Source organism: Diabrotica virgifera, chromosome 1, assembly GCF_917563875.1.
Source record: "Diabrotica virgifera virgifera chromosome 1, PGI_DIABVI_V3a".
In the NCBI taxonomy this organism is placed as follows: Eukaryota; Metazoa; Arthropoda; class Insecta; order Coleoptera; family Chrysomelidae; genus Diabrotica; species Diabrotica virgifera.
In genome coordinates this window covers 114,268,513-114,286,750 of record NC_065443.1, presented here as the reverse complement: position 1 = coordinate 114,286,750, position 18,238 = coordinate 114,268,513, and the positions used below count along the sequence as shown (strand labels likewise).

Below are 18,238 nucleotides of genomic sequence, written 5' to 3'. Positions count from 1 at the left end.
TGTGCATTTTTGTGTATATTTTGTAGTTTTTTGTGTCGTCAGTAGCAGGAAAAGGCTGAAATTAGAAACTAATTCGCTACGAAATATTAAAATTAATCCATTAATATCTATTTTCAATGAGGCCAGATCTGCCTTAATTACGTAAGAGTTTGCAGCAGGTGATGATTGGACGTAATTTTTGAGCAAGAACACAGGCTCAGGGCTCAGAGTCTGCAGAGGGTTCGAAACGAACTGGAGCAGTGCCCTAGCTCGAGGTCCGTGAACTGAAAATCGTCTCTTTTTATATATTTGATTTAAGCCAGACAGCCAATAGCAAAATTTGGGGCTAGGCGATGTGCATCCAGTCCATTGACTTAAGCATCTGATGAAATTTTCTAGATCTAGATCTAGACCAAACAATCCAAAAAGAAAAATAATCGGTTTTAATTTGGTGGCGCCGTATATTACACAAATGCCACAGTCTTGCCGCTGCTACTTAACTTAGTGGCTTATGTAGACTTTCCTAAATCAAGGGCGGATCCAGGACCGATTTTCGGGAGGGGCCATGACCTTTTTTGGGATTTGTACCGAGGGGTCGGGGGTAATTTTTAAAAATTATGGTTACAATGGTGAGTTTTAAGGCACTTTTCGCAAAATTTTGAGTGCCATAAAGACATAAAGATATTCAAAATTTATCGTTATTAAAGTATTATTAAAGTCAGTACCGATTCCTACACATTTCTTCGGATCCAAGTGCAGTTCTTTTAACAAGTTTAATACTTATTTTTCCCAATACTTCTCCTGTCAAGCCTTGTACTTCCCCTCTTTATTGATTTTCGCTAATTATTTTTATGTTCTTATAATATGCATCAATCAACTTGACAAAGTCTTCACGAATGTTCTTATTGTGTATGTATCTCAAATTAAAAAAAAAATGTTCCTCGTAGAATACGTCGGTCGTTTTTTTTTTTAATATGACAGAGTAATAATTTGCACTTTGAAACTGATTCAAGAACAACAACCTGAACAATGAATGTCAAGATGACAAAGTTTATGTGAATATCGAAAACTCAAAGAAATAACGAAAATCTCTTCATAAACGGATCCAATATCGAACAAGTCGACCAATATGCATACCTTGGAACAATGATCAACTCCACAGGAGATTACTTACAGGAAATCAAAATCAGAATAGAAAAGACTGGAGCAAATTTTAACAAAGTGAGAAAAGTGCTCTGCACAAGAGATTTGAAGTTGGAGCTAAGAGTTAGGTTGGCTAGGTGCTACGTTTTCTTGTTTTTGTTTTATGGAATGGAAGCTTGAACCTTGAATGCTGCATCAATGAAAAAACTAGAATCATTCGAGCTGTGGGTGTACAGAAAAATTCTGAAAATATCGTGGACAGAACACGTCACAAACAAAGAGGTTCTGAGAAAGATGAATAAAGAAATGGAAATCCTAAATACCATCAAAACAAGAAAATTGGAATATCTCGAACATATTACACGTGGAGAGAGATACAGCTTGCTCCAATTGATTATGCAGGGAAAGATTCAAGGAAAGAGAAGCATAGGGAGAAGCAGAATATTGTGGCTGCTCAATCTGAGAGAGTGGTACGAATGTACATCAAATGAACTTTTCAGAGCAGCCGTCTCTAAAATACGAATAGCTACGATGATTGTCGACCTCCGCCGCGGAGATGGCACTTAAAGAAGAAGAAGAACCTGATTTATTATTTGTTCAATTATATCTTCACCACAACATATTATCAATTGATTTTGACTGGTGCTACTAATTTATGTTGCTCGGGAAGATGCTGTGGATATGTGTTGCCTAAGAGTCCTATCTTCTGATGCGACTTTAAACCTTAACAATTCCTCTCATTACTAGGTCCAGCATCTTCGTTCTTAGAGGAATGTTTTATCGACTTAAAGAATACTATAGGCTCTGCTATTGGTCGTAGTCTTTCTCTATTTTCTTGTATCTGTTTAGACCTCTGAGGGTCTATCTGGTTAATGACTGACTTTTGAGGGTTGCGACAACTTTGTAGAAAATCCAGCCCAACCTGAACGCACTCCTTGTGGTATGTTTTTTCATGAGTTTGTATGGCTCCGTCTTTGCCCATGAGTTTGGTGAAAGATTTTAAAGGTTTCGTGACAAGGTTTTGGCTGTCATCCCTTTATTGTGACCATATTTTTCATTAGAAAAAAAACGCAATACTTGCAGAACAATCCCTTTTGAATGTGCGAAAGTACCAACCAACTCCTTTGTTCTAAGTGCTGGTGACCCAAGTAACACTACATTTCTTTTTTATTCTTTGTGTGTACAGAATTTGGAAATTGATACGATTTTTATGGCTGTCAAGGTCGTTCTAACATTTTGATTTACAAAACATCCTGTCATTCTTGAAGGTTCCGTTACTGCTTTTGTTCAATTCTAGTTCAGAAGACATAATATGTATGTACTTATCTACTGTTTTGTACATATACATGTGTTTGAAACTAAAATCATTTGAACTGCAAATATTTAAATTTATATTTTTTTATATTCTCGGAGGGGGCCATGGCCCCCTCCCTGGATCCGCCCTTGGCCTAAATTTAAATATCACACGTCAGAGGTCAAGGCGCGGAAAAGCACTAAGATATTTTTGTATATTTTAGTAAATTAAGATTTTTTAATATTCCCTCTATGGTTATAAATACTAAATTTATTTTTAAATGGGACTGGGATCAGTGAATCTAGTATATCAAAGCTACACTGAACCTTCTTTATATGCTGAAGGTTGGGCTGTAGGACTCTGGATCTATAAAGGCCTCTCATAGTTTAAATTAAAGGATACTTTTCCAAATCTGTAATACACATTGAAATCAGCAGCCCTCGAGTAATCTTTTATTTGCATAAATTTTTTAACGTAATTAAGCAAATAACTTCACATTATTAATCACATATTAAAAAATATATATTAACATCATAGTTGAAAAACCTTTCTTTTAAAAGCTTTATAGTTTGTTTCCCGTCGAATGTCAGATGGATGACTATTGTAAAAAATTTCACACACATAAAAAACGACTTCTTTCTGTTGAGAAAATCTGTGAAGAGGGAAATTCAAATTAAAGTTTTTGTATTTATATTCATGATTTGGAAGCAGGTGATAAAACAAAGTAAAATTTTTAAAAGGGAACCTAATACAGTCATCTATGGATAGCTAAAAAAGTGAGTATATTGAGTGATTTGAATCTGCCTCTACTGCCTTTAATCCAAAGATCAACCGGACTGCCTTTTTTTACTATGAAGACAGTTGAGTTATCCACTGCAGCACCCTATATAGAAGATTATTCCATATCTAAAGCAATAAAAGTTTGCATAATATACTGATATTTTAATAAGATTCCCTGGTCTAGATAGCTTTTCAATACTCTTAATGAGTAACAGGCTCTATTTATTTTTTTGTATTTGTTCCCCCCAATTCAGGTTCTGGTCAATATGAAGACCAAGAAACCTAACCGATCTAAGCTTTGTTTTTAAACCAAGAGGAGTAAACTAAAAAGACAGATTCACACCCAAGAAAGTCACCAAATACATCTTTTTTGGTTGATCATATCGGCCTTTGACGGTAATCCATAAATATTATATTATGCAAATATGTCGCTAAAGAGTTCTACAAACAAGTGTTTTTATATAAAAAGACTAAAAATCTAAAAATTAAAGGAATAACGCAGAAAATACAAAAAATCGCTGATATAATTTAATTAACGTATGACATGCCAATAGTGTCAAAATTTTATAAATATGATTAGTGTCAAAATTTGATAAGAGTGGAGTAAACTTGCCAGAGGTTAGACCAATTACAAACAAGCTTTACGGCACGGGAAATTTGAATTACTCTTCTTGGTTTAAAAACAGACTATAGCAGGTTCTGTGTTTTGTAATAGAAGGTTAACTGTATCTGGGAACTGTTCTTGTGACTGGCTGGTTCTAAAGTAAACAAAAACTGTCTTGGCAGTATTCTGCCGTGCTTAGCCAAAACGATGTATCTACAGAGACATCACATTCGAGTAAAATCGTTTTTTGTTTAAGAACTCATACACATTTACACAGGATACAGCAGAAGATGCGGTGTGTTTAATGTGTTTTGGCTTAACTTAAGTCATTTTTAGTAAGCAAATAAGATAGATATGCACATTTGGGTTAGAAAGAAGTAAAAATTTAATTTTTTCAGATACTGCCTTTTCGCTAAGCACAGCAGTATTAAGCACCAGCCTATTTCCACTAAACTACTGTTCAACCTCGCTCAGAGTTTGTTCTGCAACTGTGAGGAGTGTTTCTGTTTTTTCCCAGAACAGCACATTTGAGTCATCAGCGAAATTTACAAGGTTTGAGGAACCACTAACCACTGCATTTGGAAGGGCACTTATATAGACCAAAAAGAGAAAAGGCCCCTGTGGTATGCCTAATTTTAAGTTGATCGGTTCAAATTAAACCTTACTTCCCCGTTTCTTAAATCATACTTTTTGTGATCTATCTGTGAGAAATGGTTTTATTCATTTTAATGCTGGTCCCTGTGTTCCATAACGATATAATTTTTGTAATAAGAGCATGATCTAGAATCTAGGCTATCGAAAGCCTTAGGTCTAAAAAGCATCTAGTGTTTTCATTTTAGACTCATAAAATCGTAGGTAGTTGTCTCAATAGACCCCCTGCGAGGAAACCATGCTGTGAACTAAGAAATAAGTTGTTTGTAGTAAAAAAATGCTCTTTGCTGACATTGCTTCATTACTAGATAAAGAATTAGGGACCCAGGTGAGGACCAGGGGGAAATTTATACGAAGATCTCAGATTTCTTAATAAATTTCTTAATCATGAAATTATATTTTATCCTTTTATATCCCATTATTTAGCATTTTGACATACCATTTAATAATACTTGTATAATGGTTGGAAGTAAGAATAAAAATAAAGTTTGTCATTCAAGTTTAATTTTTACACTTGAAAATAAGCTGTAACTTTAAATATATAAAACATTAGTAATCAAGACAGCAAATGTGTGCTATAGGATTGTGTAAAATGCAAGGATTTAAAAATAGAGCAAAAAAACTACCTTACATAGAAAACTATGAAGAGATTCATTTGATTCAATTATACTATAACACAAATTTACTGTTAAAATACAAAAATAGTTCTTGAAAGGTGATGCTGATAGATGTATCAGAACAATATCTTTAAATGAAGAGGTATTCTTATACAATGCTTTAACAGAATACAAAAAGCTGTTGCCACTTTCATTACTTTCAAATAGTGAATTGTCTACTATATGTATAAACTTACATACAAAGCGTATAAAGTTTGGATACAAGATACGTATTAGAAATAAACAAAAAATGTCATTTTTTGCCAGGTTACTCTGTATTTTCACAGTTTTGATTTTGCCACTAATAGATAATGTAATAGTATGTTACTTGATAATTTAAAGACAGTTTTTGGTAAAAATACTGCGCATACACAAACATCTTACTTATTTTGTTTAGATGAAAAATATCAATTTATAAAACTTCATATTTGAAAGTAACAGAACAAGCCTTCTAATTCAACCAAAAATAACAACAGTTTACATTAAAAACTTGTTAATATATCTTACAAACATTGTAAAGGCCTAATAAAGAGTTAATATGTCTTCAAGAAAGTCCAGAAAATAAATATACAATAAAAAGTGTAATTACTTTATTGTTAAGAAACCAAAACATTCCCTCTAGCTTCCGTTGTTGAAGCTACAGGTTGTTCGTCTTGTTTTGTAGGTTCTAAGCCCCTAAATTTAATATTGTGTTTTTCCCTATATTCATTAATTTCTGAACCTTTCTTGGTAATTTGTTCTTGAAGCTTTTCAATAAATTCTTTAAGTTTCTCCTGGTTCGTTACCAATACTGGTAGTACATCTTTTACTTTTCTTTCTGTTAGTATACCACCTATCAGTCTAAAACATTTTCTGTCTTCATTTACATTTTTCAATGTTTCGATTACCATTCTAAAAACAAAACAATTGTTAATTCACTCATTCACAAATAATTTGGGAAGCAGGAAAGACAGTTTAGATTTAATTTGATTCAGGAGCCACCACCATCAGTTGATATATGTTTCTTCTTTTTAGAGTCATCAAAACTGCCTGTGGTGTACCCTGAGCGAATTAAAACTGTCTACTAAGCACAATAATAAACGATTATTTGCTGCTGGACGCATTAATGACATATATTCAAACAAAAGAATCTGGGCTTTTTAAAATTTATAAAGCAAACAGACCCATAAATAGTGGACATGGGAGAATCTATGATTCACATTCTACACCTGTCTACTTATCATGATAAAAATCCACAGAATTCTGCTTTAGTACTAAAATCTGAGTTAACTGAAATAAGCGTTTTGAGTTTTTTTTATATAATTTTGGAAGCGTTTATTTATAGATTATGAAAATTGCCTTGTCTTAAAAATATTCCCAAAAAGTTAGGTTAAAGCGATTACATGGGAAGCTAATATCACAATAAAATATAATAAATAACACATTATTAAAGCATTTTCTCAATTATTTATCTCAATTTACAAACATCGGTGCACATTTCTATCTATTTGATCATATTTTACCGTTTGTAAAGTACATGAGGTACTCACTTGTGTTCATTCAAGTCTAACTCAAATTCTGAAAGTTTTCCTGATAGAGCCCTCTGTTCGGCCCTCAAATTTTGAAAACCGGTTAGGATTTCCTCAGGTGTGGGTCCTTTATCTGATTTCTTTTTGGAATTACTGGCCATTTTCTGATATTTTAAGTTTTTGGACAAATTTGGTATTTTTCTATTTTTTAGCCTCTTCTAAATGGAAACTGTCATCTGTCAAAAAAGTGAACATGAGATATGATCTTCGCCTATATATGTTTACAACTAGCTTATGAAAAGAAAATAAATATGTATGGAAGTTATGTTATTTATAATAAAGAAGAAGACTGTCATGTCATAACCTCAACTTTCATGAAATGTTTTTAAAAACCTCGTGAGAATTAAATTGTTTATTAAAACGTTTATACTAAAAGGACAATACTAATTAGGATACCTAAAATGAAGTTTCATTATAAGGTATTGTGAACAAAACAAAATTTAAAGCTGTCTATTAACAACATACCTTTTTTAGTTTCAAAACTTGTTGGGCACAGTCTACAGAAAAGGAGATTTGTTATTCTCCCCTGATGGTAACTCAGTAATTAGTCCCGTTGGAAATAGAATATCCATATTCGACTTAAAAAAGTAACGTCTTATTGTAATTAGTCATATTGTTTCCTAATAAATACATTTTTCAGCAACAAATCAACAACTTTACCAATTGAGAGCAGGTACAACTATACAGCTTTAGATATAAGCCCAAATGGATGCACATTGCTGGCTATAAACGAGGAGGGAGATGCCCATATGATAAGTCTAATTTCACAAACAGTTATTCACAAATATAGATTTAAGAGGAAAGTCAGAGCTGTTAAGTTTAGTCCAGATGGGAAGCATTTTGCTGTTTGTAAAGAAAACAATGGTTAGTTCATAATAGCTTAACTCAGGGGCGTAGCTACCGCTGTATCAATTATACGGTGCGCAAACATACAGGGGTCCCCACATGTCAAAATAACAATTCACTTTAAAAAAACTGAAACAGTTATTCCATAATTTCATAATTAGGTTGTAGAGTCAATGGGTGCGTTCGGACGACCACAGCGGCTGGACAGCTGAGCCAGCAGTAGCTGGAAGTCAGCCGCTGAGAGATTTACTAAGCTTTCCCTATCACGGCTGGATACAATCACTCAGCCGATTTCTGCTGACAGTCAGCCGCTATGGTCGTCCGAACGCACCCATTCTTAAGGTTTTACAACAGCAATAATATTGTTGGCCGCTTTTGTAAGATGCTTAATTCCAATACACAAATACAAGAAGTCAAAATTAATTTCATGATTTGATAAACAAGTCTAAAAGCCGAGCAAAAAATTTGGGGGTAACTAGTATTTCTAAAAATAAAAGACAGAAAGTAAGAAATCGATTGATGTGTTATCAGAAAATGAGAGGATTTCAGATCCGGAATCATAGTTCAGGATCAATATATATTATTATACCTACTACTAAGGAGTTTTTTACTTCGATGTTAAGAGTTTTTTGTATTGTTGATGTTTAAATATATTGATTCTCAACTTCTCTGTGATTTGAGTAATATATTTGAATTATTACAACCTGAGAAACTTTTACCATTTCCAAATGAAATTATAAAAAAGCAAGTTGAAAGACTGACTGCTAAATATGAAACAGACTGCTAAATACAATATAGACATTTCATTTATTTGATCTTTATGAACAGTTACTTGGTTTAAAAATCTGTCTCCAAACTGAAATTCAGAAAGTTCAATGTATTAAAGAACATACAAAATTATCAATACTAAAATATACTTGCATCCAGTTTTCTGGAGGTAATAATAGCATGTTTTCTGTTTTTAACCCTTCTGGTAACTACTACCATAGCTGAAAGAAGTTTTTCAAAATAAAAATTGATTAAAAACTACCCCAGGATTTCTGTGGGACATGAACAACTATCAGATTTGTCTTTATTCTCTTTACAGACCGGAAATCTATAGAAATATAAATCTTTCTCAGCTATGAAAGCTTTAACCCCTTCAATACAGTGATGCACCCGTGTGCATCATTCTTGACTGTCATACTGTGACATTCACACAGATATATCATGAGTTTGCATTCGCCATAATATACAGCAGTGCAGACATCTGCATCATATTTAAGGTATTTTTTGTTCAATCCGAATGTTCATATTCAAATCTAGAGGTGGAGAAACCCACCTTTAATTAGTTGTATCTGTATATAGGTGTGACTTGCCATATAACGGTCCGGCACAAAGGAGTTAATAAATAATTCTTCCGGACAGAAAGCTAGAAAAGTTACATTTTTAAATAGGGAACTTGCATAAAATTTTAAATTCGAAAAAAATGTTATAAATCACAACAGAACATAATTTAAAACATGTATCAAAGATTAAAAAGTTTTGTTTGGCTCTCGTTTGGCCCCTAAAGATGATTAAAAATTCAAATTAAAACAGGTGGCCCAAAACGTGTCGTGACGTCATTCGTTTAAATTATGTTGACATTCTTCCAAAAAAGTAAACAGAATTTAAAATTAGACATTATAAACGTCAGTAGAAAATACAGTTATGTAACCTCACAAGTGTTTTTGATCGTTTGAACCATTTTAAATTGACTAAAGGTTCTCTAAACCAAGGCCAGAAAACAAAAAAAATATATATAGATTTTAAATTTGTACTTGTTATTATGAGGTTTTAAGGCGTGAAATTTTGGAAATCTTATTTTTAAAGGAAACTGAATAGTATTATGCAATAAAAAAAATGTGCAAGTTCCCTATTAGGTTTGGCATTCGTTTTGACACTGACACTATTAAATGACATTTAAAATAGTTCAAATGATCAAAAACACTTGTGAGATTACATAACTGTATTTTCTACTGACGTTTATAATGTCTAATTTTAAATTCTGTTTACTTTTTTGGAAGAATGTAAACATAATTTAAAAGAATGACGTCAGGACGCGTTTTGGGCCACCTGTTTTAATTTGAATTTTTAATCATCTTTAGGGGCCAAACGAAAGCCAAACAAAACTTTAATATTTGATACATGTTTTAAATTATGTTCTGTTGTGATTTATAACATTTTTTTGAATTTAAAATTTTATGCAAGTTCCCTATTGTTTGGGTAACATCTTATCGGCTCGCAGGAGCATTTGTATTTGTAATAATATTGCTTACTTTATAAATACATGTAATAAATATTTTGTTCAATACAAGGTTTTTTGTTGAACATTATTTTAGCAATAACTCATATCAGTCGTGGAAAGGGGCTAAACGACAATCTTTAATGCGGGCCCTTGTGGGGCTAGCTACGCCACTGGCTTAAGTGTACAATTTTAAATGTTGATTATGGTTAAAGTCACATTCCTAATTTATTATTTCTTTTTAGTTTTTGTTTTTAAAGCTCCAGGCCCCTCTTCTGGGGATTACAATGCTTTTTACATGGAGAGAGTTTTCCATGGAGCATATGATGAAACAACTTGCCTTGACTGGTCCTTTGATTCAAGAATTTTAGCTGTAGGTTCCAAGGATATGAGTACTAAACTCTACCCACTAGACAAGTAAGACAACAATGGTAGAGATCTTTATATTTTGTTGAAGATGGTTATCATTTTTTTTTTTAATTTGGAGTAACAATACTATACTTAGACTAAACTCCAACCATTTTATAGTTTATATTAGATCAGATTGTTCAGGCAGAGCTTTTTTTTTATTAAGCTTGACTTTATGCTAGTCTATTCCCTGTTTTTAAACTAGGAGGAGTAAATTCAAAAGATATATTCATACCCAATAATGTAGAAAAATCACCAGATACATCTTCTGTTTTGGTTGACCATGTCAGCCTTGTACTGTAATCCAGTAATCAGTATCGGATAACTTATAAGACTGATAACACTAATACATCATAACTTAGGTCAAAATAGTGTTGTCCTAATATACGTTAATAGTGTCAAAATTTCATAAATGTCAGTAATGACAAAATTTCATAATTAAGGGCCGGTTTCACCAACAACAAATAAATCAGTGAATGGATATTCGGCGAATAAAATTTATTAGTCTATTATATTTTTATTCTGTTTCAATACAATTTTGAAAACTTGAAGTTAAACTGACAAATTTTCTTTGTTATAGACATTTAAATATTTTGTAAATTTATGCAAAGAGTAAATATTGATTTGATAAATAAATAAAATAAGTCTTACTTGACATTGGTGAAACAAAGATGTGTCAGTTTTATTGGTCGACTAACTTTAGTCATCGAATAAACTGCTATTCATCTTTGGTGAAACCATTCATTAGTGAAGTAAACTTGCCTGAGGTTGGACCAATTACAAACAAGCATTACAGTGTGTTAAATTTGAATTACTCTTCATATTTTAAAAAGGAGGTATAGTCTATGAAAGCTCATAAGTCTTCTTTCTTTTCTAAGTACTTATGGAAAATGTACATAGCTTCCTTGAGACGTTATTTATTTTTGATATGTGTGTCAGTGGTAAGATTTATATTTGTCTGCAATTGTACTATGCATATATTGGTAACAATTTAATAACATTTTTAATCATATGGGCACTATGGACAGACTATTACTATTATTGCCTTTGTCATTCTTAGGCATTTAAATTAGACTTGTTCACTCAAAAACTTATGTATGTGATAAAAATATTATCATTCTTATACATCTTTTATCATAACGAGAGATTCTGATGCTGTTTTTTCAATTTCATTAGAACCGAACAGCCCCGGTATTAATTATCATGTCTCATGTGATACTCAATGTATTAATGGATCAAACATATCTCTTTTTATTATTATCTCATATCAGATTTTGATTAACATTTGCTAATTGAAATTCTAATGATGATTCTAAGTAATAAACTTTTCAATCTATTCTTTTAGGTGGGCCAATTTTAGGATATGTTCACTTGGAAATCACACAGAGGGCATAGTTGGTTGTTTTTTTGAAGAAAATAGTTATGACATTACCACAATAAGTAGGAATGGCCAAACATGTGTTTGGGAATGTAGTATAGATCCAAATGATCTGGTTGCACAAGAAGAAGTTCCAGTAAAAAAGAAGGTATGTAGATATTCACAATATCCTCAAGTATCTATTGTTTCGAAAGTGTTTCCTATTTGTTCAAAATTAAATACAAAAAACAACGTAAGATCTCAATTCGGATTGAGCATTCCTGGAATCATACATTGAATCATTGGTTTTCTTGATAGCGCTTATATTTGTTGGTGTTTACCAACCATTTATTTATTTTTTCTGATTTTGAAGTATAATAATTTGTCTGATGTATTCTTTTTGGAAACAAGCCTCTTGTGTTTGTAATAGTCAGGAATTTACCATTTTATATTAAATATTAAGTGAAATTATGTAGGTTTCAGATTTCACTGATACTGGTCTGGATAGTACCAAAAACATTTTGAGTTTCAAATATTCCATTTTTAGTCCAGGGCCCATCTGTTTTGAGATGGACGTTGAGAGGTGACTCAAATTTTTTTGCAGAAATTGCTTAAAAATAACTCAAATAATAATATTTGAGTTATCTTCCCTCTCAGAAAGGTCCGGAACATTGTTTAAATAATTAAAATGTCAAAAAATGAAGGAAAAATTCGATTTTTTTCTTCGTTTTTTATTATAACTTTAAAAGTATTCATTTCCGAGAAAAGATGTACTAACATAAAAGTTGCGTAACTAAATTTGCTATAATATAGAATTAGTTAAAAATTTAAAAAATAGTCACCCTTGTTGCAAAATAGCAATAATTGCGAAAAAACCATACAAAAACAAGTATTCGCATTTTACGTTTTTCAACCATTTATGCTACACTTAGGAAATTCATATTTCACCCAGAAAAACTTTATGATACATTAAAGTAATACTGTAAATTTCATTAAGATCGGTTCAATAGATTTTGCAAAATAAATTTTGAAATCCAGCTTTCGCAAAAAAAAATTCAATTTTTCAAAATGTTACAGGACTGAAAATAAAGTAGCTGGCAAGTTGAAATTTTTTTTGCGTATAGAAGTGTACTGTACCTTTCATTTGCAATTTGTAAAATTAAAATTGATTAACTACCACGGCGTCAGGAATTTTTTTAAATAAACATTAATTATTGGTGCTACGCGCAGGACAGCGGTGTTGGATTCACACAAGTTGGTTTCCACCAAAATTTCTTTCAATCTTTATCTAATATATTATTTTCTTACTCTATATTTTGTTGTATTTTAATATTTTAACTCCACAAAAATCAAACTAATTTTATTATTGTTTGTGAAATATTGTTTAAACAATTGCATATGTATAAAAATAATAAACTTTTATTCTCTAAGTTAAAATATATGAACAAAGAAAGTTTTTGCTAAAAAAAGTGTTATTTCAAAGGATAGAGTATGTGTTTTTATTTTGCAATAAACAAATTTATTTATTTATATCGAAATGTAATAAAAATTAAAATGTATCAATCATTATCAAAGGTCATTGGAATGCCCAATCAGAGCAAACTATCCGCTGTCCTGTGCACAGCACCAATAATTAATGTTTATTTAAAAAAAATCCTGACGCCGAGGTAGTTAATTGATTTTAATTTTACAAATTGCAAATGAAAGGTACAGTACAGTTCTATACGCAAAAAAATTTCAACTTGCTATCTGCTTTATTTTCAGTCCTGTACCATTTTGAAAACATGAATCTTTTTTGCGAAAGCTGGATTGCAAAATTTATTTTGCAAAATCTATTGAACCGATCTTAATGAAATTTACAGTATTGTTTTACTGTATTATATAGTTTTCCTGGGTGAAATATGACGGTCCTAAGTGTAGCATAAATGGTTGAAAAACGTAAAATGCGAATACTTGTTTTTGTATGGTTTTTTGGCAATTATTGCTATTTTGCAACAAGAGTGACTATTTTTTAAATATTTCACCAATTCTATATTGTAGGAAATTTAATTACGTAACTTTTATGTAAATACAACTTTTCTTGGAAATGAATACTTTTAAAGTTATAATCAAAAAACCAAGAAAAAAATCGAATTTTTCCTTCATTTTTTGACATTTTGATTATTTAAACAATGTTCCGGACCTTTTTGAGAGGGAGGATAACTCAAATATTAATATATGAATTATTTTCAAGCAATTTCTGCAAAAAAATTTAAGTCACCTCTCAACGTCCAAATGTACTAATATTTTTACAGATGCGCCCTGGTCTATTTGAATAATTTGACACAAAATTTGTATTGTATTCTACTTTTATATTTAACTTATAATTATTTGCGTAGAAAATGTCTGGTGATTCAGACGAAGATGATGTTGACGTAACAAAAAGTCTGGAGAGGACAGAAGAGGAAATAACAAAAGCAATAAGAGACATTAATGTAAATGAAGAAGAGCCGAAAGAAAAAGAAGCCAATAAGCTCTTCTATAAACGATTGGCCAGGCACTATCTAGCTGATGAAGTTAGGAAAGAGAACAGAGATGCCATTCTGACCTCTGCTGCATATCATAAGAAAACTAAAATTTTTGTTACAGGTAACTGATTTTATCTCATTTTGTAATTATAGGTCTGGATCCCGCGTATGAAAAAAAAGTTGATTAATAGCAAGCTGAAAATTTGTTAATAGTTTAAGGGTGTCTAGTCGGATAAACTTTGATATATGGGAACACTGGAACAGGGGCAGTTTTAATTGTGGAACAGGTTAAAAATTTGGAACGGTCACACCACGAAAACGGCACATTTATTTTGTCCGACAGAACAGACTTAAACTCTTCGAACATAGATCAGTCTACTATTTATCACCAAATGGGCGTTTTAATGAGTGGAACATGTAGAATATGTCAAATGACAGGAATTATGACAGGTGATAAATAGCAGTCTGATTTTTGCATGAGAGTTTAATCTCTGTTCGCAGAGTTTAAGTCTGTTCTGTCGGACAAAATACATGTGCCGTTTTCGTGGTGTGACCGTTCCAAATTTTTAACCTGTTCCACAATTAAAACTGCCCCTGTTCCAGTGTTCCCATATATCAAAGTTTATCCGACTAGACACCCTTAAGCTATTAACAAATTTTCAGCTTGCTATTAATCAACTTTTTTTTTTCATACGCGGGATCCAGACCTATTAAACTTATTAAGGCCATCGGTACATAATTCGCAAATATTTTACGGCTAACCCTACTTTTCCATCTTTACACGGCAAATTACGTGTAGTAAAATTCTCTCTGGTATGGATGATATGAATATGTAAACTTTACTTGACAATGTCATCATTAACTTTAAAGATGGCTTTTGAATGTTCTTGGATAGCTGTTACTTGTATAATTAATTGCCTTAATTATTAATTTAGTTAATGTGATAATTTTTTCACTAACTATGTATTCAGTGATTGTAATAATTTATCTACTGTACAACAAAAACTAATAATCAATCGAGAAAAGAGGAAAACTGATAAAGTGATTTTTTAATAATATATTGTTACTATGAAACGCTTACAATTTTGAACATCTTTAACAACAAAATACTTGGATCACTGAATATGTATATCCTGATGTATTCTCTGCTTGGATCTTCCATAAATAATAAACAATAAATAACTTTAATCAATTATTTATCAAATACACTATCAATATTATTTAGTCGAAAACTCAAAATATTCCTGATGCCATGTCAAATATTTAAAATTGTCACTGTCTGACTCACAATATGCTGACAATATTCTATTCGACTGAGTGCGTTGTATGACAAAGATAGATTTGGAAAATATTACCACCGACATTGTGTTCATTTTTTTTCGAATCCTGAAAAAACCAATAAATATTTTTGAAACATTTAAACGCAGAATGAAAGAATAAATTATTACCGAGGGCCGAAAGTCCCTTAGAATAAATAAAAAGTTTATTTTGAATGAGATATTTGAAATTAAAAATCACATTAAATTTTCTCTTAGTTTTTCACCCCTGTAACTTATTAAAATAAACATTATAGAAGTTCTCAGGGACTTTCGGCCCTCGGCAATAACGTAATCTTTCATTCTGCGTTTATATTTTTCAAAAATACTTATTAGTTTTCTCAGGATTCGAAAAAAAAAATGAATCACATTTGAATAGCATTGGAGCAGAAACTACGTACCCATCCCCTTAAGCTATTTTTTCATTAGGAAAAATCAATTTGCAGACAATATTGTGGTATAAACTTCTTCTACTGTATTATAAATGTGGGTTTTTGATTTATTTTTTGCTATCAACATCATCATCACCATTTAGCTTAGAAATTTGTCTACTGTTGGATGTAAGCGTCCTCATTCAGTAAATCTTGAATATCTAGATATTGTGCAATTTGTATCCAGTTTTGGAGCATGCTTCACAAATGTTTGGTCCATACTGTTGGAGTTGGAATACTGTTTATAAAGGCATCTTCTCTCTGTGTTTCACTTAATAGTTCTCTTGATTTATCTATTGTTCAATTCCAAATTGTGTAATGTAATGTTCCACAATGTAATCTAATGCTTCACAAATGTTTGGTCCGTATTGTTGGAGGATGTATACTATTTCTAAAGGCATCTTCTCTCTGTGTTTTACTCGATAATTTTCTATATACCTATTGTTCAATTCCATAATATGTAATGTAATGTAATGCTTCACAATATCACAATGTAATGTAATGCTTTACAAAGGTTTGGTCCATATTGTTGAAGCTTCGTATCTTATTGGCTGTTTGTCAGGGTTACTGATTCTGCACCTTATGTAATAGAGTTCGCAGTTTTGATTACTTTTAGTAATAACTATTTTGCGGTCCATATATCTATATGAAGCAATCTCCTTTGTCAAACACCTTTCAATAAGATATTTTTTAGTGCCTTTATGAGGCCTAACACTTGATGTTGCATTTTCATAGATATGTTTGATTATTATACGGTAGTCTCTCTTTATAACGATGAAAATACTAAACCTTACTTGGTTCATCATAAGGACAATGTATTAATTCTTTTTCTATACCGATATTGTTCTCTCTTTATAGTATCACTTTTCAGCCTTCAATAGTCATAGTGTGGTATATTATGAACCATGAACCCTCTGTATAAATCATAATTTAAATATGATGTTATTAACCTTTAGGGTATTGAACATACATAAAAACAATAGCTTATAGTTTGTATCACATGTTTATTACGAGTGAACTTGAACTATATTTGTTATGGTTCAGATAGGTATAAAAACACGCTGAGCAATCAGTATGGATATAGATATACAAATAATTATTAGAAGTTAGTATGTAGTAAGGCGAGGCGCTATGAATCATTAATGTTATTGTTTAGATATTGGATACCAGTGAATAAAATATAATGTATAGTAAGACGTGTTTAGTCTTTTTAATTAATTAGAACCAGAAGGCATTAACAACACACTATTTATTACATGGCTGATCCTGCAGATTAGAGGAGGTCTTCTGAAAGGAGCAGAGATGGCGGCAACAAATTGGAAACGGAGACGGCGAAGATGGACCAGGACGAAGATGGACAGGAAACCCAGAAAAAAAGACACAAGTGTTAAAATGTAAGTAAGAAATTTCGTCTATCTTTATGGAAAATGCTTCCCTCGTTTTTATATTATTATTGAACATTAAATATTTATCTTTTCTGATTTTTGAATAATTTATAAAGTATCGATTTTTTTTTTAAGAATATCTATGAATTTTGAAACATGAAGTGATTTTTGAATTGAATATTTTTATCGAAGTTTATTATATATGCTATTCTTGAATTTTTATTGAATTTTGAATCTTTATTGAATTTATTTGAAAAATCTCTATCCGATTTCGATTTTTAGTACGGTTATTTTTAAATAATGTATGGAATATCGAATTTTTTCCAAAAAAAATTCTATCGAATTTTGAGATTTGCACTGATTTTGAATATTTTTATCTAACTTTTGCATAGGCTGTTTTTGAATTTTGAATTGAATTTGTATCGAATATGTATACTATTATTGAATTTTTATTAGCCATTTTGTTTTTATTATTGATATTTATTGATTATATAGATACATTTTCATCGATTTTGTGTTAAATTTTGTATGATATGAACCTGAATTAATAATTTTGTGTGATAAATGATATATAAATGATTTTTTTAATGAATAATGATTAGTGATGACATACGTTGATATAAGAGCTTTAAGACAAACATTGCTATAAGCAAGAGATATATTTTTAACGAACCGACCTGAAGAGTCGAGATAAAGAATCTGGAGGACTATATAGATAAGAAGAAGAACTAACAATATTATAAGCTAAATATTATGAGGCAACTAGAGACAATAAGAAACCCACTGCTCTTGTCAAATTAGGAAGGTACTAATGATTTATAGAAGCTTGAACGCTTATTAGAGACCCACTCTGTGTTTTGAAGGGTACCTATTTTATTCATGATTATTCGTGAATAAACAACGGCCTCAAAGCAAGGGATTGAGGTTGTGATATTTTTAGAAGAATTTGAACCGCATAAAATACCTATTTCGTGTTTTGAGTTAACTATACCACCTTAATGATGCGTACAGATCAGGGCGAAAATTCGGGTTAATATTGGCGGAGAACTA

General features: G+C 31.3%; 2 protein-coding genes across 2 annotated transcripts in view; one reads left to right on the top strand and one right to left on the bottom strand.

Moving 5' to 3' along the window:
• Positions 1-4,938: 4,938 nt before the first annotated feature.
• Positions 4,939-6,872, bottom strand: LOC114347933 (prefoldin subunit 2). The gene is made up of 2 exons (XM_028298583.2): positions 6,637-6,872; positions 4,939-5,998 (listed from the first exon to the last, which is right to left on the bottom strand). Exons 1-2 carry the CDS (start codon positions 6,774-6,776, stop codon positions 5,704-5,706), a joined length of 435 nt encoding a protein of 144 aa, XP_028154384.1. The 5' UTR covers positions 6,777-6,872; the 3' UTR covers positions 4,939-5,703.
• An 83-nt stretch (positions 6,873-6,955) lies between these two features.
• Positions 6,956-18,238, top strand: part of LOC114347909 (periodic tryptophan protein 2 homolog) — a 34,521-nt gene continuing 23,238 nt past the window's right edge. Inside the window, exons 1-6 of the mRNA XM_028298564.2 lie at positions 6,956-7,094; positions 7,150-7,262; positions 7,316-7,539; positions 10,030-10,201; positions 11,538-11,718; positions 13,928-14,177. Coding sequence (XP_028154365.2) covers positions 7,077-7,094; positions 7,150-7,262; positions 7,316-7,539; positions 10,030-10,201; positions 11,538-11,718; positions 13,928-14,177 — 958 coding nt within the window. The 5' untranslated portion in view covers positions 6,956-7,076. The remainder of the gene's footprint in view (positions 7,095-7,149; positions 7,263-7,315; positions 7,540-10,029; positions 10,202-11,537; positions 11,719-13,927; positions 14,178-18,238) is intronic.